At 43.4% G+C, this 26,913-nt stretch overlaps 2 protein-coding genes and 1 non-coding gene across 5 annotated transcripts in view; 1 reads left to right on the top strand and 2 right to left on the bottom strand.

Annotated features, from left to right (window-relative positions):
- LYN (LYN proto-oncogene, Src family tyrosine kinase) overlaps positions 1-18,668 on the bottom strand; it is a 119,113-nt gene extending 100,445 nt beyond the window's left edge. For all 3 annotated transcript variants that reach the window (XM_032316655.1, XM_032316659.1, XM_032316661.1), the window contains exon 1: positions 18,602-18,668. The gene's annotated coding sequence lies outside the window, so the exon portion shown is untranslated. The remainder of the gene's footprint in view (positions 1-18,601) is intronic.
- Positions 987-25,444, top strand: LOC116575509 (translation initiation factor IF-2-like). The gene is made up of 3 exons (XM_032316881.1): positions 987-1,223; positions 18,269-19,109; positions 25,067-25,444. The coding sequence occupies exons 1-3, from the start codon at positions 987-989 to the stop codon at positions 25,156-25,158; spliced, it is 1,170 nt and encodes a 389-aa protein (XP_032172772.1). The 3' UTR covers positions 25,159-25,444.
- A 1,167-nt stretch (positions 25,445-26,611) lies between these two features.
- Positions 26,612-26,684, bottom strand: TRNAK-CUU. Its single transcript has one exon. It is a non-coding gene; the product is annotated as a tRNA-Lys (tRNA).
- Positions 26,685-26,913: the final 229 nt, after the last annotated feature.

Raw genomic sequence — 26,913 nt, 5'->3', positions numbered from 1 at the left:
TGTCCCACAAGTCTTGCGCGCAGAAGCCTTACCATTTTCACTCTTCGTCACGAGGTCACTTAGTTCTTTCGACAGCTTGAAAGAAATATCTCAAAGTAGGGCTCTACTCTTCTCTTTGCTCCAATGTGAAGACACCTTCCCATTCATATCAATACAAGACACTTTTTAAATGACGATATGTAATCAGTGACTCATCTGGCTTTTCTAACCCCAGATTCCCCGCTGTCCTGGAATGAATCCGTCATTGCCCTGGGGAAGTATATTAACCCAAATCACAGTCCTCAGCCTGTTTTGGCTTTGGCTGTTCTCATCTGTTGTCTTGGTTGAGTCAGGAACCCAGATAAGGACTCAGCACCAGCTATTAGGCTGGGAGCTCCCTCCTTGCTGCCTCCAACTAAGGTTCAGGATGGCGCAGTGGTTTTATGGCCCAAAGGTTCCCGAAGGTTCTCGAAGGTCCAGCAGGGATTCTGAACCATCAGTCGACGAAATTTATTTAAATGTACGCCCTGTGTTTCTTCTGTATTGGCATGAAAAATGTTGGCACAAGACCTTCACCCCACAGAAAACAAGCATAGCACAGCGCCTTTACTCAACATCAAGCCTGAAGCTGCTATATTTAGAGACTGTTAGTCCAGGGAAATCACCAGAAGTGTTTCCGGTTAGCCACAGGGTGTACCAAGAAAGAATCCTGCACGAGTTCAAGAATGAGCACAAGCGCTGGCCTTGAGAGTTAAGAGCTCTGCTTCTGTTAAAGTCAATGTCAAAGCACTTCTACTTAGACCGACTTCCTCAAGACAAATCTGGGGTTTACTCAAAGAACCAGCTGACACCCCAGCAGTGAAAGAAAGCAAAAAGAGTCTAATATGTTTTCCTTTTTTAAAGGAAAAGGAAGTCTTATCGATTTTTTAAAAATTCCTTTCAGAGAGCCACCATTCAGAAATGGAAAAAGTTAGGTAGGGGACAGTCCACCATGATGTGCCCAAGTGATGAGCAAATGTACTGGCCCTATAGTTCCCACAGCCTCCCAGGGAATAAAGCAGCTTGACTCAGGCATCGAGACCCATGGCATAAATGCCACAAAGAAAAGCGAAGGGGAACGAGCTGGAGATGGCCGTACAACTCCCCTGTCTGAAGTTCTCTATTACCCCACCCATTGCCACTCGTCGTCTATTAACCACAGTCTTAACCTTCCTAACCGTGAGGATTTGCAGCAGCATTTCAAGGTATAGAGTTAGCAAGTAAGTGTGTGATACTGAAGAGTTACTGCTTAATGGCAAGAAAAATGCAAGCTACGGAAGTAATTAGCAAAAGAAAAATGTGAGCTAAGTACTGAAGAAAAGCCTTAATCCAATCATGGTTCAACAAATTATTTGCTTTGCTTTGGTGGAAGAGGGAAATTATACCTTCCCAGCAAGGGGTGGCAACTCTAATAGATCTGACTGAGTCGCCAGCTGAAGTTAATGTGGATAAATTCCACCGGCTTAATCTTGATGGAGGTTTTTTTTTTCTTAATTTTTTATTGTATTTGACAGAGATCACAAGTAGGCAGAGAGGCAGGCAGAGAGAAGGGAAAGCAGGCCCCCTGCTGAGAAGAGAGCCCGATGGATGCAGCGGCTTGATCCCAGGACCCTGAGACCATGACCTGAGCTGAAGGCAGAGGCTTAACCCACTGAGCCACCCAGGCGCCCCTTGATGGAGCTTTAAACTTCTAATGTGATGTTCATATAAAGTTTCAGTGCAATTCCAACACAATTTTTGCTCTTCGTCATTTCAAGCGGTGGCCATAGTAAAAGCCACACCAGACTGGCAGAACTGGGGGCGGGGGCTCTCTCTTGCTCTGGCTGGTTTCTAGTATCCAGGCTTCTGTCTTCTGCAAGATCAAATAGTTAGACATTAGATTCAGCCGCAGCGCTGAGCTTGACAGCCAGACTTTCTGGGTTCAAGTTCCAGCTACAGCCAGCAGAGCCATGTGATGCTGTGGTTAATTAATCTTTATTTGTCTGCAAAAACGGGAAGATAACTATACCGATTTCAAAAGGTTTGTTGTGAGGATTAAAAGAAGAAGAACTTAGCAAGTGTTAATGACGCACTGTGTGTGCTCAAAAAATGTCTGCTGTGTCATTTTTATTATTAATCTCTCAGAAGCAACCATGTTCCTCTATTTTCATTTAAGTAAATGTATAAAGTCCACTTGATAAGCTAAAGTGAACATTACCTTCTACATGTTATAGTCACGATTTTAAAAAAAAATGATAACCTTTCAGGCGTGGCGGGGTGGCTCAGTGAAGCATCTGCCTTCGGCTCAAACAAGGATCCCAGGGCTGTCAGCTCCCTGCTAAGCAGGGAGTCTGCTTCTCCCTCTTTCTCTCTGAACTAAATAAATAAAATCTTTAAAAAATAAATAAATGAAAATAAACTTTCAAAGTTAAATACAGGTATCTCATTTTATTACACTTTGCTTTTTCCAACAACATTTACTGATTCCATGCCCCTATGTCACACTTTGGTAATTCTCACAATATTTTAAACTTTTTCATTATGATTATACCTGTTAGGGCAATCTGTGAGCAGTGATTATAACTCACTGAAAGCTCAGATGATGGTTAGCATTTTTTAACAATAAGTATTCTTTCACTAAGGTATGTACATTCTTTTTAGACATATGCTATTGCATACCTAAAAGACCACAGTATAGTGTGAACAGAACTTTTTTATGCACTGGGAAACCAAAAAATTCATTTGACTCTCTTGATTGCAATTTGCGCCTTGCTGCGGTGGTTGGGAACTGAACTTGGAGTAGCTCTGAGGTATGCCTGCGAAACATACCAACTTGGGAGTCAAGCTGGATCAGGTTCTATTTACTTAGGAGCTTAGCTAAAGGAGCTAACAAAGATAATTTGTTATCTCTGAGCCTTGGTTTCCTTATCAATAACAAGAATATCAATAACACACCCTGTAAGGAATCAGTCACCTAAAAGAGGACACATTGTCAATAAAATTGCTATTTCCATTATATTTTCTGTGAAAGGCAAATACTGTTTGATACAAAAGTAAAACAAGTCATAACTGTGCTGGCATAATTATAAAACTCTTGGAATTAAGAACCCTTCTGCACCAAAACTAATCATTTCCAGCTCCTTTTCCTCCCTGATTCTGAAAGGTCAGTCTTTTGTCTAAAAAAAATGATTGCAAATTGGATCCTGTGTCTCATCATTAGCTCTTGTTCAGTAAGATGGTCTGGATTTGAAGACCTAAAGACCAGAAAGTTCCTTTTGCTCCCTAAAGACACTAAGCAATGCATGGAAAACTTTAAGTCATCCTGGTATGGGTTTCTCCTTTGTCCATCGTTCATCCAAACATTCTTTCCCTTTTGGCAACACACTGTGCTTCTAAGCCTCAACAAACATTTCAAAACGCAGTGTTGGCTCAAGTCCAAGCATGCATCTAAGTTCAGACTGCCACGGCCTTTGCAAAATCTTTTCAGTAATTTACATAGAGTTGCAAGGAATAAGCTCCCTGAAGACTCTGATGGCCAAAAATGATTACTTTATCAAAAGAAAAGCAATATTAAATATTGTTACAACTCTATTATGTTTTGAGTATATCCACATAAATGATCACAGCTAAACTTCCAAAGACCATCTATAATTAATCGTCACAGAACAGATGGCCACATGGAGATGACCAGAAGTCAAGTGCCTTGCCCAAGATTATACCTCCCACAGTGAGAATTTATACCTGCAAATGTAGAGCCAGGTCATGTGACCAGGTCCTCTGTCCACTGTCCCTACACGACATTACCTCTCACTAAGAAGCATTGGCTCAAATGATCATATTTCACTTGATGCTTCTGAGAGTCTGTGAGAAGCAACTGTCACGGCCATTCTCCAGGTGGGGAAGCTGGGGCTTCCAGATACCATCTCCCCACAAAGTAAACCTGGTAGTTAAAAGCATCATCATCACCCTCGGGCAGCAGGGACGGCTGGACAGCAGAAATGCGGCAGGGCAAAATGCCCAGTTTACCCTCAGAATTTAAAGCTCAGCTTTCCAGGATTCCCTCCCAAATGATTTATGTTCCAGTGTTAATAACACTGCCCTTTACAATCTTAGAGTCTTCTCTTGGAGAGGAACTTTATTTATTTTAGGTTGAAGATCTAAAAGGGAAAAAACTACTTTGAGTATCTTTCTTGATAAAAGACAGAATAAAGGTTCTCACCCAGCTAACAATATTGAGCTTTACAGAAACTGCATTATGAATTACACAGAAATTCTGCAATGTTAAATTAATAAAACTGTAAACAGTTCAGTCTGGGAAACATCAAAAGCCATGCACAAAATATCATTAAAAACAGTTGCCTGGAATCTATATGAAAAGAAAGTGGATGAGTGGTGGCTGCCCAGGGCAAGGGAAGTTCAAGGAGATTAGGGGAAATGGCAGTGACTGTTCATGGGTACAGTATTTCTCTAAGGTGTTATCAAAATATTCTTCAATTGACTGTGGTAATGGTAACTCACTTCTGTGAATGAATTAAAACTCCCTGAATTGCATACCTTAAATGGGTAAATTATATGGTACGTGAATTATATCTCAATAAGGCCATACTGTAAAAAAGGTCACAGACATTAGGATTCTATTTCTATTACATTCTGAAAAAGGCAAAACAGTGACAGAGAGCAGATCAACAGTTGTCAGACGCCGGGGGCTGATAGAACATTCTGCAACCTTATTAAGATGGTGGTTGAATGAATCTATATACATTTATTTAAAATCAGAACTGTACAGCAAAATTTTAAAAGTCAACTTAAAAAAACACACAAAAAAAAACCTTAGTTGTTTCTTTTTTTTAAGATTTTATTTATTTATTTGACAGAGAGAGGTCACAAATAGATGGAGAGGCAGGCAGAGAGAGAGAGAGAGAGGGAAGCTAGCTCCCTGCTGAGCAGAGAGCCCGATGCGGGACTCCATCCCAGGACCCTGAGATCACGACCTGAGCTGAAGGCAGTGGCCTAACCCACTGAGCCACCCAGGCACCCAAAACTTAATTGTCTCTTAAAAGCAAATCTACTTTCATTTAAATTTGTTACTCTTAAAAAAATGTTTATTGATCTTAAAAGTTACTCTGATGGCTTAGAGTGCTGTATCTCTCTACCAAAGGGATTTTTTAAATATTTTGGAGCACATATTAAATAGTACACTTTTTATTACATGGGGAGAAAGCCAAAGTAGTAAGGTGGGGTGGGGGGTTTACCAGCCCTTCTACTGTTAGAACTGGAGGGTCCCATGCAGTCAAGACCCTCCTGAATGCCACAGGTGAACTCAGAGGTCTGCTTAGCATCTGAGAAGATTGTTCCTGATCTCAAAGTGTTTCTAATTCAGCAAGATGTCAAACATCATGTAATCTATTATTAGAAGGAGAAAAAGTATCTTTTAAGATACAATAGAGAAGACCATTTTCCTTAGCCTAAAATCTGGATTTTTATTTATATGGCATGATAGAAGTCACATGAATCAAGGCCAATGTACTAACCCTTGTCCCTCATCTCCTTGTCGGGAAGGTCAAGGTTGCTCCAAGGTCAATGAGAAGGTTTGCATGGAGGGAGAGCCTGCATGGAACCCCCTCTCCGGCCAGGGCACAGGGGTCCCTGGAACTACTCACACCAGTGATTTCACTGGGGTCCTGCAACCAGGGCATTTAAATCGAGATGAGGGAGCCTAAGGATGAATCCCAACCAAATTTGGCAAGGTTTTTATTCCCTCTGTTTCTTTACCCATAAAACTAGCTCTCTCTTTTTTTTTTTTTTAACTGCTTTACTTCCCATGCTTAAGGACAGCCTAATAATAAAGGAAATGTTTTCCCTTTGCCTTTTGCCTGAAAAGAAGGAAAAATGAAAGAAAGAGAGAAAGAAAGAGAGAGAGAGAGAGAAAGAAAGAAAGAAGGAAGGAAAGAAAAGGCCAGGGGTAGTAAAGTTGAGCCCCAAACAACAGCCACAAGTGTGTGGTGAGTTAGATTTAGCCCAGGCCTATCAGGTCTATTACCCCATTTCATCTCTGCAACAATGGGCTGGAGTAGGAGACAAAAGTATCATTACTGACTTGGGAGTGGAAAAGGGCTTCAGCTCCGGCCTTGAGCCAAGAGCAGGACATCCGTGGATTAGAACCCAAGTCCTGATTCCTGAATCTATGAAACCATGACATCACCCTGTTCCTCAGACACTCCAAAGTTCATGCCACGGCCACCCCATTCCTCGCAAGTGACCATGCTTCCACTGGTGCACACCCCTAGTTCTTCAGTTGGGTAAGTAAGGAATACCACGAAGTTGCTTCTCCACTTTTTTTGTCCTCAAGTGAAGAACACACGTCTCACCCGAAAATGGTCCTGCTGTGGTCAGACTCCTGCGCCTAGCTCTGCCCTTCCTCCGTTTCCAGGCTCAGTCTGTCTTCAACTCTTCTGTAGTGCCCGCAGCTGCCAGGAGATGTTCGTGGTGAGAGCACTGAGGGGCCATGCTCAGACGCTGTGGCCAAAGGCTGTGGGCTGCAGGCAGTCAATCCTTGGGCTCCTCCTGCCCTCCCAGCATGTGGTTCCCCCAGACCTTGACCCAGACCACAGCCTGTGACCTTCTCACAGGAAGACCTCACTTCAGTACTGCACGTGTTCTTCCTTTTTCACATGAGCTAGAAACTTGTACTCCTTAGTCTAGTTTTTAAAATATTTGTACTTCTTGAGTCTATATGGCACGATTCTGCCACTTAGAGCAAAACGGATGTGACCATGGGTCATATGCTTACATATCATGACTGCTGAATGTCCAAGAACTGTTTTCTGAATGATGAATAAACGAAGCATTCCTTCATGGGTTAATATATTCCACAGGTCAAATCTTGGCTCTCTCTCCCCTCCAACAAAAATAAATGTCAAAACTACGTGAGCCAGAACAGTCAGTAATAAGGGTACTGTGCACCTTCATGTCAGAAAAAGAAGTCCTATTTTCCTTAGGAATAGCATCACGGAATTCCCAAAACTACTAGTTCTTTCCAATGTCTGTGCACAGGTGGGTTTTGTGGCACACAGCACGATGTTTGATTACATGAAAGCCACTGGAAACTACGTTTATCACATCCACATTTACATCTTTGTATTTATAAATTCTCTTAGCTGGGCAGGGACGGGCAGAAAAGCAAGCTGTACGTGGCTAGGGCTGCCTCATTTTACTAACTAATGGTTGAATAAAAAGGTCTTTAAATGAGGCTCTGATCAAACTCCCCTGTGAGAATTTTTGCAGCTGAATAGCCAGGGTCTGAAACAGGACAAGGACTTGCTCTCTGACTGAACTGCAGTCATTCCACACACGGGGGAGAGAGGCCAGTGCCTGCCAAACCCACAGCTTGAAAATCTGTTTATCTGCCAAACCAAATGGCTTTGTACCGCTTTTCAGTTGCTTACACCTTATTGTTAAAAAGCCGACACTGGAAACTAAATTAAAACTAGGAGCGGGACGAGAGATGCCTTTGAGGGAAACAAGTATGCTTTGGGGGTGCCACAGGGAGACGCTGGGATGGGCACCGATCTGCTTTTTGAGCTGGGGTGTGGGGTTGGTTACACAAGGGTTGGCTTTAAGCTGCTTTGCTACATGTACGTTAATCTCCAATTAAAAGAAAAAGACCACTCCTGCCTGGGGAAAGCTTTTTAAAAAGCTCCCCTTTGAACCTAGGAGAAAAAATTCCATCAGTAATAGTCCTCCCTATCAGTATCGGTGAGTACGTGGCCAGAAAAAAAACAGCATGATCAAATCAGAAAGCACCTTTTAAAGCCATCTAGTCCAGCCTGTTCTAAAAGGTCCTGCAGGGGACCCAATGAGGGTCCTGGGTGGCTCAGTCGGGTAACGGTCTACCTTCAGTTCAGGCCATGATCCCAGAGTTTCAGGATCAAGCCCTGTGTTGGGCTCCCCGCTCTGCAGAGAGTCTGCTTCTCCCTCAGACCCTTTCTTTCCCCTCTTCTGCTCTCTCTCTCTCAAATAAGTAAATAAAAGATATTTTAAAAAAAAATTTTTTTTAATTGTGATAAAATACACACATTGACATCTTAACAGTTCTTAAGTGTTCAATTCAGCAGCATTAAGCTCATTCCTCTTGTGTTACTATCACCACCATCCACTTCCAGAACTCTTTTCATCTTGCAAAACTAAAACTCTAAAGCTGTTAAACATATACTCCTGTGTCCTCCTCCCCCAGCCCCTGATAACCACCATTCTACTTTCTGTCTCTATGAATCTGACTTCTCCAGGAGGACCTCAGGTGAGCGAAATCATACAATACAGTTGGTCCCTGACCTATGATTTTTATTTTTTACTCTACAATGGTGCAAAAATAATATGCATTCAGTAGAAACTGCACCTGGAATCGTGAACTGGGATCATTTCACAGGCTAGCAACAAGCAGTATGTTATTCAATACATTACATGAGATATTCAACACCTTATTATGAAAGAGACTTTCATTAGATGATATCGGCCAATGTTAAGTGTTCTGAGTACATTTCAGGCAGGTGAGGCTCAGCTCTGAAGTTCAGCAGGTTAGTGCATATGAAATGCATGGGTTTATTTGGATGTAACTCCAACTTAAGTCAGAGAAATCTGTCTTTGTCCTTTTGTGACTGGCTCTTACCCTCTCTTACCCTCCTATTCTATTCTCGCAAGGTTCATCCACCATTTAGCACATGTCAGAATGTTCTTTTTAAGGCTGAATAATATTCCAGTGTATGTACATCCCACATTTTGTTTGTCCACGCATCTGCTGATGGACACTTGGGTTGCTTCCACCCCTCAGCTCTTGAGAATAATGCTGCTATGAACACAGGTGTACAAATAATCCTTTGAGACACTGCTTTCAATTTTGGGGATGTATATACCAAAATAGAATTGCTGGAACATATGGTAATTCTACGTTTAATTTTTTGAGGAACTGCCGCCATGTTTTCCACAGTGGCTGCACCAACCCACATTCCCACTAGCAGTGCTCAAGAGTTCCAGTTTTTCCACATCCTCACCGACACTTGCTATCTTCTGGTTTCTGTTTTTGTTGTTCTGATAGCAGCTATGTAATTTCTTTTGATACTAACGATTTCACAGCAACCACTGACTCTGTGCTTCACGTGTAACTAGTTCTGAATCCATTGCATCTTGGAATCCTCACAATCGGCGGTGGGGGTGTGTGTGTGTGTGTGTGCCTGGGGCTAGCAAGGCCAGCAGCTTGTCAGCAGTCCCACAGCTAGGAAGGGACAGAACTGGAATTTGAGCCCAAAGGTGATAATTCCACATCCTGTGTTCTATCCACCTCATATGCTGCCTTCTTTCTTCCCAAAGGTATTGGTTTCTGGGCACTGATTAAGATGCCCAGGGACCTCCTGAGCAAGGTTCCTGTCCTGCCTTATGGCATATTAATTTGTCAGCCTTGTGATCGGTGAACCAGCCAGAGAGAAAAGAGTACAATAAACTCTTAAGGATAGGAATCTCACACATCCAATGTTTGTTTTCCCCAGAGCACCCACTAAAATGTTCAACACACAATACTCAATAAATAGACATTTGAAAAATAAATTGTAGTTACGGAAACCCAGTAATTACTAGTAATCCCACGCCAGTCTGTGTGACTAGAGAAAAAAAGAATACAGAGTGAACAACCACATACTGTGCACATTACAAATTAGTAATCAAGATAACTTATAGTATTTTTCTTCCAATTTCTTGACTCTCGAGTGAGGTTTATTTTGTTTCTTTATTCCCCATTTATCTCTCACTTCTCTTCTCTTCCCCCCTTCCACTCCTTGTCTATTTATATCTTGGGACCATCTATGGAACATTACTTTGCTTTATTGATTTTGTCCATACCAAAGTACACCCATTTATGAAACAACCAGAGTAGGAGCCTCTGACCAGTTAGGGCCACCCTATCAATGGGGATGGAGAAAACTTCTGCTGAGCCTTCCACAGAGAAGATGGATCCTGAAACAATCTGGGTTCTGTTAGCAAGAGAGGTAGTGATGGCGCTCTGGTGGACAGGCAATCGATAATGTCCTTCCATATCCCAAAGTGACAGCCACAGCTTCAAATGTATCAAAACAGTGCTAGAAGGCAGAACTAGAAGCAGAAGGCAGAAATTATGGAGATGAAAAATTATAGCATGATAGAGAGAGCTTTCTAATACCTACAGCTGTCCACAAATGAAATGGGCCACTTTGAGCACCTTATCCTGGTCCTGGTGCTTCTCATTATGTGGCTTCCACCACCTGCATTAGGGATAAACCTGGGAAAAAACTAACATTTGAGACCTTAGGTTCAAGGGAAAGTGACTACCTGCTAAGGGTTATCTTAAGACACACCACCAGAATCTCCTCCTTCTACAAGATTCTATGATTCAACTATCAAATACCAAGGCAGAGAGGTGGCGTCAAGAGCCCAAGGGTTGACACGTGACACTGGATGGGTCATGTCATTTGTTTAATTGTATAGTCCTATCTTTGCTGAAGACTTATAACCATAGCAACAAAGTAACATTTGAGGGTCATTCACTAAAGTGTTCAGAAATTTTTTTTCTACTAGACTTTAGAAAGATTATCCACATGTAAACAAATTTAAGGAAAATTACAATTCTAATTTAGTGGTTATATTAATTCATTTGGTAATATATTCATAATAATTCATTTAAAACTTTAAAAAATAACTGAACTCCATAAAGTAAAAGATACACAGGCAGGAGATTTAATTTGTTAGAGTTTCTTTTTTATATACATTTTAATCTATTAAGTTTGGAACAATTCAAAAAGCCAATGTGGCCCATTATCCAGAGAGACAACAACCAGGCTTTTGTTTAGAAAGACAAAAACCAACTCTTAACAGTGCTCATTTGATTATACTGATGACCATGAACTCCGTATTAAAATTTCATTTGAAGCCAGGGACTGTGTCTATAATACTATATGTCTGTCACTCTCTCATGAAGCCTCTCATTATTTAAGGATGCAGTCCCTTTTATTCTGTACCTACTGTGTACCAGAAACAGCATTAGGAGATTAGAACTCTGCCAATCACCACCACAGACTTGGGTATTATAAATGGTGAGCTTAAGTAACTTACCTAAAGTCATAAGCAGGGAAACCAAGACAGGCACTCAGATCTGTTTAACTTGGAAGCCCATTTTCTTTTTACCATTTTATATTATTTCCCATCAAATTAATCATCCCTCAAAGGCACTGAATACAACAGATGATCAGTCTGACATATCTGATTATGCAAGGTAGTTAGTTGCTGGCATCTTTGCCATTTGATCAGATACTGCCATTCCTAGTTAGGGTAATTCTTCTGATAAACTAATTTATATATCATAAACATGATCCCAATACCAAGCTGCTGCTTTACAACATATTCTCCTTTTAAATATCACAGAAACTTAGACCTTAAATTAACTGCTTACTTCTTCAACAGTGCTACCATTACCAAGAGTATGTTGGGTAAGATGACCATTTAGGACAGGGACCAAATACCTACGTGTTTGTGACTAATAGCTTACGCCTTCCAATGTCATGTAAAACAACAATAAATGTTACTTTTCAACCCCAAATTAATCTCTGTGGAAGCGCCTGTTAGCTCCTGGGCAAATCATCCACCTAATTCAGAGCAGTCAACAAGTGCTTATTATCTCTTCATCATTTGGCAGCACCATATGCAGCCAAGAGTCTAGGCAGTAAGTTGATTGTGATGGAAACAAAACTGGCTTCTCACCAAAAGGCTCCAATAAGTCTCCCTTTTACACAATAAAATCCAACATTTCGTATTCTGGCCAATGATTTTCCACGCCAACTGCCACCTTACTAGAACAAGTTCTTGGGCCTTGGAATGACTCCTGCACAAGTTACTCAAGAAATAAATTCCATACTAAATACAACTAAACATAAGAAGTGGACATTCCCTTAAGAAAATGTTGTATCTGGGGCACCTGGGTGGCTCAGTGGGTTAGGCGTCTGCCATCACCTCAGGTGGTGATGTAGAGATGGAACCCCACCTCTCCCTCTCCCTCTGCCCCATTATGTGCACACACTTTCTTTGTTTCAAATAAATAAATAAATGAAATCTTTTTAAAAAGTAAGAAAGAAAAAGAAAATATTACATCTATTTACAACATTCATAATGCATAAATTCCTCCAGGGGCAGGTCTGCTTACAATTATATGCACACAAGAGCCATAACGGCCACTTTTGCCCCAGTGTTTTCTGATTGCTCTTCCCTTTCCCTTGCACTCACACTGGCTTCGTGTCATCACTCGTTATACTGCTATTTTCAAATCATGTAAGTGATTCTCTTTCAAAAAAAATAAAGATGTGGGCACCTGGGTAGTTCACTCAGTTAAGTGGCTGCCTTCAGCTCAGGTCATGGTCCCAGGATGCTGGGGTCTTGGGGCCAAGCCTTGCATCAGGCTCCCTTTTCCCTCTTTCTGTTCCTGCTCCCACTCATGCTCTCGCTCTCTCTCTATCTGAAATACATACATACATACATAAAATATTTTTAAAAATAAATAAAAATTTTAGAAAAATTTAAAAAATTTAAAAATAAAAAGATGTACAAAGGCAAAAAAAAAAACCCAGCATTCACCGATAACGCAGAAATAATCCCTATTAAAACTTTAGTATAATTACTGATATACATAGCTTACAGATTAGTGTCCCACCAATGCATATTTTATTTCAAAAATAGTATCATAGTTACCTTACCTACACATATGTGTTAAACCTTTTATTTTTTTTTAATTTGTCAATTTATTTATTTTTATTTTTTAAATTTTAATTCTAGTAGAGCTAACATACAATGTTATATTAGTTTCTGGTGTACAATATAGTGATTCAACTTTTTAAAAACACTTTTCATTTTAGTAATGTAATTTAATACTATGTTTAAAGATATATTCAAGGTGTTCCATTGTTATGGATGTATCTGAATTTGTATTTGCTTAATAAGTCTCCTAACGGACTGGAGCTTGTGGAATTCTGGGCTCCTCCATGGGTTTATTTATTTATTTTTCAAAGATTTTATTTATTTATTAGAGACAGGCAGAGAGAGAGGGGAAGCAGGCTCCCTGCTGCACAGAGGGCCCACAGGATGCAGGGCTCCATCCCAGAACCCCGAGATCATGACCAGAGAGGAAGGCAGAGGCTTAACCCACTGAGACACCCAGGTGCCCCTCCCCCATTGGTTTTAAACTCTAATAGACTCTTCCATGCTGCTGGTCTCAAAGGGACTGCTCTGGGTAATACTACCCAATGAGCTAGAAGGAGGCATTCTTTACCAAATTGTGTTTCTTTCTTTGTCTTTTCTTCTTTGCATTCGGGCACAAGATAAAACCTATTTTTTGATGTGGGGTGTGGTCAAAGAAGCATGAAAGTCACTGTTCTAGCCCCAAAAACTAGAGGATAGACCTTAAATAATTTTAAAAATAGATCTGAACCATTATAACTAGATTAAGAAACTATTTTATTGCCTGAATATTAAAAGATTTCAAAACACCCACTAAGATTTTCACAAAGGTTTCCACCATGATGAATATCAAAAGGTACATCTTTCTGATGTTGAAAATCAAGCATGGCCACCATGGGTTTCACCTCAGAAGGCTCTCCAGCGATGACTACATTCATTCTTTTCCTTCCTCCCCCTCTCTCAGGGGCAAGCTGAAAATGAACAGAGTAGAAGATGGTAGAAAAAACGCTGAGGAAAAAGCTGCGTTCTATGGTATGGAAGGTGGGGCTGCAGGCAAATGACTGGGTCTGGGGCCTTTGAAGCAGGAGGAAGTATCACTTCCTTGCCGGCCCCCTCCCTCGGGCCTCCTGTCAGGCTGCTGGCTACAGTTCTGCTCTCCGTGACACAGCTTCCCCTTGGAAAGCAGAAGTGGTCCTCCCTCTCCAGAGGGTCTCTCTCAGATGAGCTTCTCTGTTCCCCTCACCCCCGTGGGGGTTAACATTTACAGGAAGAGCAGAGGCACCCTGAAGGCCCAAAAGCCAAGAAGAGGTCATTGCATCAATTGGATGCAGATCACCTCACCAGTGCTGAAAAGTGGGCCCAAGGAAGTCGTGACAGCTCCCCACCAGATGTTGTACCAACAGATAGAGGAAGGAGGGCTGGAGCGACATGTAGGCAAAGACCTTTCAATCAGCATGGCTAGGGATCAAGAATGAGTTCAGATGTTCACGGAAGGGTGGGAGTGTGGGCAGACACTGCATTATTTGACTTGCCTGAGGTGTGAACTGTCAAAAGGAGAGAAGACAGATTTAAAAGACCCTCTGAGCTGCAGGAATAGCTCAGACCTCTGCCCAGTGTTCTATAAGCCAATGGGGGTAGAGCCTAGAACATTAAGAAACACCCTCTCAGGTGGATTCTGTAAAGGTATCCTCCTTATTCATATAATTTTACTGGACATCATTTATATAAGTCAGCATCACAAGAAATGAACAGTTACAACAACACAAACAAACTAATAATCTCTTCCCAAAAATGCTCAGCTCCTCTTGTGTCAATTCGTGGTTTGGGGACCTTGAAAGGAGACAGGCAGAGAGCTGAGGAGAGGGGCCAGAGAAGGGAGACTGGGAATATGTGACGGTTAACAAAGACAGTCAAATAATAAAACTCTGAAAGAATTCTATATAAATGAAAATGCCATCCCCATGGCAAACAGAACTTTCAAGAAATAGTTTTGTGACAGATAAGGAACGTTGATAGTACTAAGAGAAAGTGAAGCACAGAACAAGGCTGAGGGAAAAGTCCAAGAATAAAGAACAAAGGCTATATTCTCTGGCCCTGCAACTTGTCAGCATGGACGTACCTTTTTAACACATCATCCCAAGTCATTATTCGAACTTGCTCTTCTAAATTACAAGACAGCCCTTCCAGCTGACTTAAGCCAAAGATATCCAAAAGAAGGTCCAAGTCTTAAAATGGGGCTGTTCCAAAAGTTCTAATTCCTCAACTGGCAGATTCCCATACATTGTCTACACTTGGGCTTCTCCCCTAAATGGGAACTTACTCAAAATAAATTTCAGAAATGATGATAGAGTCAACTCAACATTTCACAATTTAAGTATCAGGAAACTGGACAGCTGTAAGAAATCTTTCAATAGTTCTGACTGGAAAAAAAAAAAAAAAAGGAACTTCCTCTTGTATGTCCTTCTCTTCATCACCAGTCTTTAGAGATGGTACGCAGTGTGTGTCCATTGTAAAAGTGTGGGCTTTGAGGGGCGCCTGGCCCATAGCAGGTGCTCAGTAAAGGAATGCATACTTTAATGAGCATCTTATGGATCCTGTCTCCCCTACTTTATATTTTCACTGCAAATGATGCTCTCACTGTTCTAACCACCACACAAGGAGGCCTGCATGGTTCAGGGAAGGAACTTCTAGTCGCGGCTGCAGATAACCCTTTGGTAAAGTGTTACCTGGGTGTTTCTTTTTGAACCAATAAGCCCTGATAGCCAAGACAGTCACTAGAGCTGTTTGGGCAACAGCCCATATAGCTGTCACCTTGGCTACTCCCTCCCCAAGCAGGAAGCAGTGCTGAAAGGCACAGAAACTCACCTCCTGAGGATGCCTTTAATGCCCAGCTTGACGGTACAATTACCAAGTCATAGAAGAAAATTACCTTGTGGTTCCCTGTTTAAAAATGTTTATTAAGTGATAATTTCTTTTATGTAATTGAATACCTATTACAGAAGCAAAGGCAGAAAAGTGGGGAACACTCTAAAGTTAGAGCCAGAAAACATACCTACTCTGCCCAGTGGTGCCACTTAACCAGGTCTGTAACCTTGGACATGACACCAAACCTCTTTTTTTTTGTACCTGTCCCTGCCTACCCTGGGATCCATGGGAGGTTCAAATGAAATCAGAGCTCAGTAAGCTTTTGAGACTGGAATCAGCAATTCTCAGGAATCGCTTCCAATAAGCAAAAGGTGTGAGCACAGTCACTGCCGGGTAGAGCCCAAGAGTGATCTGAGGCCACCTCTGTCATCAATGAGTCATTGGTCAGTGTCCCAACTAATGACTGTAGTGACCTTTCAATGTTAATACTATCCATCCCTGAGGACATGGAGGTCACTGGGATCAGCAGTGTGAGTGAGATGTAACAACTTTTCATACTGTAGACATGTACACATTGTATTCTTATTTATACCGATTTACATTTGTATGGGTTTATGGGCAATATCCTTTAAGGTTGTTAAATTATATCTCTGTGTATTCATTTGAACCAACTGACATCTCAGACGTTTTGGTGATTTATTTTTTAATACAAATAGAATGGAACTAAGGGGGTTTTGAGAGTCATAGCTTCACAAAACTGTGGACCACTTTTCTAAAAAAAAAAAAAAAAAATCAACAATAACACCCTGGTGTTTGGCGGTGAGGAGATATTGCAAAGTCTTCATAATCTTGGCAACATCTACGACTCTAAAATAAAGTAGGTCTTTTTGATTAGATGAACTACTTTTACAAGTTACACCTCACCACTCCAAGTCAAACCCTTGGCCCCAGGAAAACAGCAGAATAAATTGTCCTGTGTAGAGATTCCCACTTAGAACACTGACACTGGGTTAACTAGACAGTCAAAAATCCCTGTTTTAGAAACCAGGAGAGAGACCAGAGGGCTTCAAATGCCTAAGGAACCAGCCTTGTTCCTTGGCCTTGCGCAGAGCCAAACTCAGAGCCAACCTTCATTCCCTCTTCCAAGTAAGCCTGACTGCATGATAGGCATTGGGGTTAGCTAGCGTTTTGGACAAGACAGAGCTGTTTTCAGAGAGCTTTCACTGCAGTGGTGAAAACAGACTAGACACACACGGACAAATCAGAATATAACTCTGGTTACTGCTGTGAAGGAAATGTTGGCTGCATAAATGACCCAAGTCATTAACCCAACTTACTCTGTATCACAGCTCTAGTCAATGATGGGAGAGACCCAAATTTAGGTTTTCCAGCTCCCGTTCTCTCTTTCCTTACATGGGCTGACCTCTACCCTTCACTCAGGAAGAGGGTTTTACCCTACTCTGCATCCAAAGAGGCCTGGTCACCAAAAGTCCCTTGGGATCAAATTAAATTTCTTCAAGCCTCAAGACACTTATCTCCTCACCTCAAAAGGGAAATCCAGGACTAACTAAATCCCACCGTTTCCCAGCAAAGTTCGCTTCCTCAGGAAGGACTTCTGGGGACTTAGGAAATTCCTATACTCCTTCAGTGCCTGTTCTCCTTAGCTTTCACCTATACAGGGACAAATAGGTCTGCCCTCCTAAACGCTACAGGCAGCATGCCCAGCCAACAAATCAGAAAAAAAGCCAAACATCCTTAAGAGCTAGTGCTCAGGGTGAGTGAGATTCCCAGACGTAGCTTCGCAGACAGCAAATCTCTGGTGTATTTATTAAGCAGCTTTACTAGGAAGGTCAGATGGCTGAATCAGACACAAAGTTCCAGCTTTAAAATCAACAAACTGCAAAGAACCAGAGAACCCTGCTTTAATGGATAGAATTATTTGCAATGTATTAATAACAGCGCCATTTATGGAAAGCCTGTGTATGCGCTTGGGGCTTTACATGCAGTAAATAGCTCCGAAGGTAAACATGTTCTCCCAGAGATGAAAAAACCCACAAAGGTAATTTCAATAATAGGCCCAAGTTGACGTACAGCTAGGAAACTGCAAGGCCCAGACTCAACTGGAGTTTCTGGCAAAGAAGCTGGGTGGGTTTGGGATAATTCAAACACACACACATACAAACACTCAAGGAAATACAACCAGACGACCACGTCAGCTATTAGCAGGAACGTTACAAACGCACGGCTTGGAGAAGATGCAGCACTGGGCTGAGATAACGCCGGAAAGCGGGAACTGACGCTTACACCCTTCCCCCAGGGCGAAGGAAAGGCAACCCCTGAATTCTTAAAATAACTCTCGCTTCCTCTCGGCGGGCAAAGGCACGGGACTGCCGGTCTGCAGGCCGGGAGGCGCCGGGCTCAGCGGGAGGGTGCGCACCAGCCTTTGCCGCAGCCCCTCGACGTCACGCTCCCGCCCGGGGCTCCCGAGGAGTGGAACTGCCCGCGGGCCTGGCAGACAGCCCAAGCCGAGTCCCATCCCTCACCTCGGGGAGCCCGGGGCCCAGCGGGGAGACCGGATTGTGCAACCCGAGGAGTCCCTGCCAGGATCCCCGCCGCGCGCCCGCTCTGCGCGGAGATGGGCTTCCCCGAGGCGCACCGATAGTGGCCAGAACTGGGACCGCAACCCCTCTGGTCGGCGCCCACACCTCCCACCGCCCCCGTGTGCGCCGCTGCGGGAAGGACACCTGCGGAGCTGCCCGCCCCCGCGTCCCCGGCTCTCCAGGGCCCGGCCACCCACAGGCTGGAGGCACCTGGGTGCCCTCACCGCCCGGGTCCGCGCCCGTGCCGCCAGGAGGCGGCGCGCGCCGGCGGCCACCCCAACCCCCGGCCCAGGGCCGCCCGGGCACACGGGACTCCGGCCAGTGGCACCGCCGCCGCTCCCGCCCGCCCCGCCCCGGCGCCGGAGCCCACCCCAGGGCTCGCCCTTGGGACTCACCAGCTCCGGGTGAAAGTTGCGGGGCGGCGGCGGCGGCGCTCCACGGTGACTCGAGTTCAGAGCCGGGGGCGCGACGGGGCGGCCCCGCGGGGCCCGTGCAGGGCAGGCTGCGGGCTCGGGGCCCTGGGTGGCGCGGCCGCCGCGCCTGCCGCGGGCTGGAGGCTGCAGCGCGTCGGGCCCGGCGGCGCCACGGCAGGGGATCGAGCGGCGGACTGGCCGGAGCGGCGGGAGAGGAACTGGCTGTCGCAGGGCTCGGCCGAGAGGTCCCAGCTACTTCCTGGTGCTCGGATTTGCATACTGCGCCGGGAGGGCGGGGAAGTGACCGTTTGGCCCCTGCCCAAGGTTTGGGTCTTTGGTGTGGCCGTCGCGCGAGCTTTGATGGCAGAGAAACTTAGCCTCTCATCGTGGTGCTCGAGAATGTGGAGCCGCTGGGGCCCAGCATCCTCCTGTTTCCTCCTGTTACGGGGACAGAAGGATCTTCCAAGGAGATCTCTGGAGCCTGGACGTGGTAGCCTGGCGAGAAAACCTCTCGCGTCTCCTTTGCTTCTTTAACATCCTACTCCGTATTGTCAGGAAGCGAGGTGGCCCTGGCAGCAGAGGGGGCGCGCTCTGATCCTCCACATCTGGAGTTCTCAAATAAGAGGGATGAGTTGTGCCGAGTGGGTGTTCAGGGTCTCACTGAGTTCTTAGTAATCAGTAAAGAATAAGCTGCTTAAGGTTGTGCCCGGGGATGTTTCGTGTGTAGAGTTGGGGCGGAGGGTGACTATGGAGTTGAATGGCCTGTCAAATTACTCAAGTCCTCAAAACTTCGATGTCCTTCCAGGACAATGCAGATGAGGGTGCCTACCTTGGAGGGCCACTGGGAGGATGAAATGCCTTGTGTAAAGGGTTCTCACTGTGCCTAGAACACAGTGATGGTAGCTGTTACCCGTTCATTCCTGCGCTCTCTCCCTCCCGGCATGAAGCACAGTGCTGGGCACACAGCAAGCGCATAATCAATGTTTGTGGAAAGAATGATTGCATCGTCAAGCCCATGTTCTACTCGGTAAATGCCACATAGAAATTCAAAATTATAATATTAGTCCCAGTCACAGCGGATGACCAATTGTTCTAAGCGAGAGTCACTCGTATCCCAACATTACACTGCAGTGTAGAATTTACAGGGAAATAAACAGTGCCCTGTAGGAGATTTCCTCTTTGTATTAATAACAGCAAACACATAGGGCCTATCAGGTGCCAGACATTTCGCTAAGCCCTTTAGATTGATTACCTTTCATTAATATGTTCTTTCTTTAAATTATTATTCTTTTAAATTAAAGTATAGGGGCGCCTGGGTGGCCAAGTCGGTTAAGTGTCTGCCTTCAGCTGGGGTCTTGATCCCAGGGTCCTGGGATTGAGCCCCTCCTAAGGCTTCCTGCTCAGCGGGGAATCTGCTTCTTCCTCTCCCCTCTGCCCCTCCCCCCTGCTTGTGCACCACGCACCCGCAGGCATGCTCTCTCTGTCTCAAATTATTGAATAAATAATCCTAAAAATTTTTTTAAATTAAAAATCAAACTGTAGTTGACACACAATGTTACATTTATGGTAATTCAACAAGTCTATACGTTAATGCTATGCTCACCACTAGTGTAGTTACAATCTGCTATCATATAGCACTATTGCAATATCATTGACTATATTCCCTATGCTGTACTTTTCACTCCCATGACTTATTCATTCCATAACTGAAAGCCTGTTAGTTCCCACTCCCCTTCACCTCTTTTGCCCAACACCACCCCCATCTCCTCTGGCAGCCATCAGTTTGTCCTCTGTATTTAGGGGTCTGTTTCTGCTTTGTTTGTTCATTTGTTTTATCTTTTAGATTCCACATATAAGTGAAATCATATGGTATTTGTCTTTCTCAGTCTGACTTATTTCACTTAGCACAATGCCCTATAGATCCATCCATGTTGTCACAAATGACAAGATCTTATCCTATTTTTATGGCTGAATGATGTTCTATTGTGTGTGTGCACACACAAACTATTTTTAATTTTTTGAGGACCCTCCATACTGTTTTCCACAGTGGGTGCATCAGTTTACATTCCCACCAACAGTGTATGAAGGTTCCTTTTTCTCCACATCCTCCCCAACATCTGTTATTTCTTGCTTTTTTGATTTTAGCCATTCTTACAGGTGTGAGGTGCTCTCATTGGGGTTTTAATTTTATTTCCCCGAAGATTAGTGATGTTGAGCATCTTTTCATGTGTCTGCTGGCCATCTGGATGTCTTCTTTGGAAAAATACCTGTTCAGGTTTCCTGTACATTTTTTTTTAATTTTACTTTTTCAGTGTTCCAAGATTCATTGTTTATGTACGACACCTAGTGCTCCAGTGCCCTCCTTAATACCCACCACCAGGCTCACCCCTACCCATTTTTTAATCGGATCATTTGGGGTGTTTTTTTGTTTTGTTTTGGGGTTTTTGGTGTTGAGTTGTATAAGTTTTTTATAGATTTTGAATCAGGTATATCATCTGCAAATATCCTTTTCTCTTCAAGAGGTTGCCTTTTCATCATGATGATGGCTTCCTTTGCTGTGCAGAGGCTTTTTATTTTGATGAAGTCCCAATAGTTTATTTTTGCTTTTGTTTCCCTTGCTTCAGGAGACATATCTAGAAAAACAGCTCTAGCTGATGTCCAAGAGTTTACTGCCTATGTTTTCTCCTAGGAGTTTTATGGGTTCAGGTCTTACATTTAGGTCTTTAATCCATTTTGAGTTCATTTTTGTGTATGATGTAAGAAAGTGGACTAGTTTCATTCTTTTGCACGTAGCTGTTTCTTTTTCCCAGCACAATTTATTGAAGAGACTGTCTTTTCCCACAATGAATATTCTTACCCTCTTTACTGTAGATTAATTGACCATGTAAGTGTGGGTTATTAACAACATTCTTAGGAGGCTGGTTCCCCCCGAGGCTAGGGCCATGGTCACGTAGCCACCATAACAGAATCCTCTACAGCAGTAGTTGATTACTGGTAACAGATAGCGAAGGTTTGCAAAGTATTGCCTCAGGCAACAAGAGGAGGTAGGATGGTTTATACCTGTGATGTTCACTAGTATGTAGCTGCTTAGTTTGCTGCAAAAGAGGAGGGAGTGGGTTATGTGTTGGAAAGTATTGAATGTGTGAATGAAATCTGTTACGGATCCTATGGAGTAACGCACTACCTGAGACCCCGTTTCTTGGATCTTTCTTCAGGATGACCTCTCAAATATATCGGCCCTAAATTAAAATAGCTACTATTACCAATGAGTCCTTGAGATCCTGACAAAAGACATGTGATTGGGACACAAAATGTTTGGTGCTGGTTCATCCATCTGGAGTGTCCTGTCAGTGGTTTTGGGAAAATATCTGACAGAACAAGGAACAAAGCATCATCAGGCAGAGCGGGGCTTACACTCAGCATTATCACTTCTAACTCCTTACATCAAGGTTCCTGTTCCTAGGTTCCTGTCATTATTCTTATTTGGGGTGGGGGAAGAAATCAATATCTATTCCCACTTCTTAGGCTGCATTCATATATCCTGAAAATTTCCCCACCTACTCTCCATATGTGTCTCTCTTAAGTCCCATGAAAGTTCTAGGGGCTCCTGGGTGGTTCAGATGGTCAGGCGTCTGCCTTCAGCTCAGGTCATGATCTCAGGATCCTGGGATCGAGTCCTACATCGGGTTCCCTGCTCAGCGGGAGTCTGCTCCTTCTCCCTCTGGTATTCTCCCTGCTTGTGCTCTCTTGCTCTCTCTGTCAAATAAATAAAATATAAAATTTTTTAAAAGTCCCATGAAAATTCCATGTCTTAGAAAAGCTTTATTTAAAGACCTCATTGGTATCTTTCTTTTCTAGACATCTAGAGCACCTGTAGTGTGCAACATTCTCTGTAAACTAGACATAGGTCCTTTCCAACATGTTTTGCCTTTGTTTCACATGGTAACTTTCTCTCCTCAACTGCTAGTAAATAGCAAACCACTCTTTGGAAGTCGTTGCTTCTTGTCTTTATCTTTCTCCCACCACACTTCTCAAAAGTTCTATTCGCTCAGACAGTAAAGCATGCGACTGTTGTTCTCGGAATTGTGAGTTCAAGCCTCACATTGGGTGTAAAGATTACTTAAAAATAAAATCTTGAAACAGAAAAGTTCTGATTGGGTGCTTTAAAATACTTCATTAGTATTGGTTGGTTCAGTGACTGATGGACTGAGTTGTCTCAAGGGTATTCTCAGATGGGAATTGAACACACAAATGATCAGAGGAAGGTTATAAATCAACAAAGATCGCTCTTGGCAGGGAAAGCAGACTTTTGAAGAAAGTGAGGGATATGAATGAGCAGGACAAGAGGAAGAAGTAGTGGAAATGGCACCAAGTATGGATAGGCAATCCTCGTTCTCTTGAATTCCATATCTGCAAATTCACCTACTCATGAAAACTTAAGCATAACCCCAAAATCAATACTCACAGTGCTCTCACAGCCAGGCATGGACATGAGCACAGCAGTGAGAATCTTCATCTCCTCATGCACACGTACCCCGCAGAGGTCAAAGAAGGCGATGCTCTGCCTTTTTGTTTAAGCTCTTGTACCATAAACCCATATCCTCTGAGGATTTGTTTAGTGCCAGGTTTTTTGCATTTTTGTGCTTTGTGTTGATTTCACTGTTTAAAATGTCTCCTGAGGGTAGTGCCGAAATGCTGTCTAGTGCTCTGAGCACAAGAAAGCTGGGATGTACCTTATGGATGAAAGGCATGTGTTAGATAAGCTTTATTCAGGCGTGAGTTATGGTGCTGTTGGCCATGAGTTCAATGTCAGTGCGTCAACAGTATACATTAAATAAAGTGTCTTTAAACAGAACCACACAAAACGAGATCACTTATCCATAAATTGATGAACATGCGATGGCCAGAGGCTCTCAGCAACTGAACCTGTCTTCCTCCTAGGAACAGTGGTTCAATATTAGCTAATTCACTGTGTGTGGCAACTTTACAGACTGTGATGACCACAAATAATGAGAATCGATTGTGCATAAGACCATCCAAAATCCTCTGAGAGGAAAATGAAATGTCTGACTTCAAGGAAATGTTCCTCCAACACAATCTTCATCTTTCTGTGCCGGATCGTGGTACTTTAGGGCTGATGAGGAAAGACAATCTCAGCCCATACCCTCATGCCATCCTACCCATCCTGCCATCTGACCTGCCGCTCGTCCCACTGCCATGGCGTGGACTGTCCCAATGCCCCTTTTGCTTTTCTGGGAGCTGCCCTCCAGGAGCTCAGACTCCTCCCAACAACTCAGGGAGTCTTACCGATTTTCTCCACAAGCCCCCTGCCTGGTTGGCTTTGCAGGGAGGAACAGAGTGGAGGCTAAGACTCTTCATCTGACTCTCGCAAAGACGGCCACAGACTTGAGGCCCACGTTGCAATCATACAGAGCAGTGGTCCCTCACCCTGGTGGCACATGAGAATCACCTACCCAGGCCCTACTCAGATAATGGAATCAAAGTCCCGGGACGGAGTGAGAGGGACTCCGTCATCAGAGCTCCCCAGCTTGTGCTGATGAGCAGCAAAGATGAGGAACCACTGGGAAGGAGCCCAGTCAACACCCTCGGAGAATACGGGCTACTTGTATATGCCCCAAAAATGGTTTCTACCTACCAGCAGCGTTCCTAATAAAATACATCAGAAGGCCTTTCATCTAATGTGGACGAAGGCACTAATTAGTCTAAGGGACTAATGAATCAAAAAAACTGTTTAAAGGGAGGGAAATTAAAAAAAAAAAAGTGATGTAAATGTGCCTTAGATATTTGACTTGAACTTCAACCTAAAATTGCATTCACATTCCTTCCCTCACTGCCCATCTCTCAGGTGATGCCAGGAGATTGCCCCTGAGTATGAATCCCCAGCTTGGCCTTCTGTGTCATCTTTCTTCCCTAAACCACACCCATGAACCCTCCTCTCTGATTTACAGTTACAGCTTTGTGGAAGCAGAGGAAGGGTTCCCAAAGCCATCTCTCCCACAGTCTCTGACCAGAGCCTCTTCACCCTCACCTAAATAATTCCTAAATCAGCAGAATTATTATTTTTACCATTTTACCTGTAACTCTTTCCAAATATTCAGCTTAGCTCACATAGAAACAACTCTTTCACTCATTTTTCTAAGTTTCAATTTAATTAAACTGTCTATTTATCATATCAGGCATCCACCGACCTAAAAACAGCTGGACAGGTTGCAGGCCGGAGAGGGTTCACTTTGCTGGAGGGATCCTGCAGGTGTTTACAGAGGCAAGCTTGAGTGCTGACTCATCCAGAGTTCGCTGGGAAGAGGGTGATTTCCAGGCATTTCTGTCACAACTACCAGTGAAGAACCTGACAGGTTGGGCTGTTTTATGTTAACGCTTACCTACCACTCCTCACAACAACTGGGCTTTCTTTTCTGTGTTTGATAGATAAGAAGAGAGCCTCAAAAAAGGAAGATGACCCACCCAACTTCACCTTGAAGTGGTACACACTGGATTTAAACTCCATTCTCTCCACCTGACATCATAGCTCAAGCTCCAACACTTGGCTTACAATGCCTTCTGGAAAGTCCCAGCTTCTCAGCCTGGAATACCACAGAAGCAATGCAACGTGCCTGAGCCGAATCCTTATCAATCCTTGGACTTTCTAAAGGAATAACCAAACTACCTGAACGAGCAGTTATTTTAAAAACTGAGTTAAATAATAATGGCAAGCATACCAATAACCTAATTGAGGTTAGAATCTTGTCAAATTTATAATAAAATTATCTGTCACTTGATGAAACACAAGATTGTGATACATGACAATTAGACCACAATAGTAAACTATGTGTACAAAAAAGTCTTGTGTGGTCAGATTGGGGGTCTGGGGGTTTACTGGGGAATGTCCAGAAGGTAAGAGGGAGAATTGCCTGTGACTTCATTTCTGTTTTCTCTTGGAGGAAGGAGACTCCAGTGCCATATCCCCTCCTTCCAGACCTTTGATCTTTAGGAAGGGCGCCTAGCCCCTCAAACCAAGCTGGTCTCCCAATCTGGGATATGCCCTGTCCCCAGTTCTAATTCTAGAGAGCCCAAACTTCCTTTCTAGGTGCTCTTATGGTATCTAGGTACTCGTGTATTTAGCTTTTCATAACCTCAGACTTAAAGAAAAGTTCCAAAATGAGCACAAAGAATCACAATCTGTCCTTCAGTCAGATTCTCCAAATGATTTGTGCTCTTTATCAATCGGTAAGTTTTTCTGAACTGTTGTTTGAGAGTAAGTTACAGACCTGATGCCCTTTTACTCCTAAATCCTTTGGTGGGTATTTCCTAAAAACATTATCTTATCATGAAACTAACATTGATATGACACTATTAATTAATCTGCAGCCATTCATATCTCAGCAATTGTCCCACAAATACACTTCATAGCAAAAGAACATTCCAGATCACGCTTTGTTTTGGACTTATGTGGTATTTCCTCATAATTAGGTTCAGGCTATGCATATCTGGCAGAAGCATCCCTCAAAGGAAGGGCTGCTCATTCTTGCCAGTGCAGCTATCAGGAGTCACAGAGGGCTCATTTCTGTCCCTGCCAGTGAGGTGAAGTTTGGTCACTTAATTAAGGTGGTATCTGCCTAGTTTTTCTACTCTAAAGTCACTATTTTTCCCTTTATAATGAGTCAGTATCGTGTAGGGAAATATCTTGATAATTGTATAAGTTTCCCGTTTTTCATCAAACTTTACCCACTAGCTTAGCATCACACATTGATGATTCTTGCCTGAGTCAATAACTGCTGTGATGGCTGCCAAATGATGGAACTTACGACTTTCGAACAGAAAGAACTTTCTGGAATTGGATTGTGTCTGTCAAAGGAGTTAGAGAGCTTTGAAAAATAAGTAGCAAGTATCAAACAAAAAAGCATAAAAACCACTTAATTTTCAGAGCAGCCTCATGAGGCAGTTTGTTTATTTATTTATTTATTGTAATCTCTACACTTGGTGTGGGGCTTGAACTCACAACCCTGAGATCAAGAGTCACATGCTCTACCAACTGAGCCAACCAAGGTACCCCATGATGTAGCTGAATCAGAAAGTTCTTAGGATGTTTTGAGCATTAAGCCTGACAGTTTGGATGAAGGTGGTGGTGGGAGGACTGATGGTGAGGGGTCACATGGTGCCCGGGACATCATGCAGGAAGAGGTGGGCTTTGAGGGAAGAAGAGTCTAGAAGCAGGGCTGGAGCCTGGGGAGGTGCTGGGTAGGAAAGAGCTGCAGAAAGAGACTCCCTCTCCCCCA

The sequence above is a fragment of the Mustela erminea genome, chromosome 16, assembly GCF_009829155.1.
Source record: "Mustela erminea isolate mMusErm1 chromosome 16, mMusErm1.Pri, whole genome shotgun sequence".
Classification (NCBI taxonomy): domain Eukaryota; kingdom Metazoa; phylum Chordata; class Mammalia; order Carnivora; family Mustelidae; genus Mustela; species Mustela erminea.
The sequence above is the reverse complement of the archived record's forward strand: the minus strand, read 5'-3'. Positions and strand labels throughout refer to the sequence as shown.

Excerpts from the sequence above, each read along its gene's own strand:
- LOC116575509 (XM_032316881.1), top strand. The coding sequence starts at position 987 with ATGAGCAAATGTACTGGCCCTATAGTTCCCACAGCCTCCCAGGGAATA. Across the intron at positions 1,224-18,268 it reads ATTTGCAGCAGCATTTCAAG|TGGCCAGAACTGGGACCGCA; the intron begins GTATAGAGTTAG and ends GCGCACCGATAG. Across the intron at positions 19,110-25,066 it reads ATCTCTGGAGCCTGGACGTG|ATAAGAAGAGAGCCTCAAAA; the intron begins GTAGCCTGGCGA and ends TGTGTTTGATAG.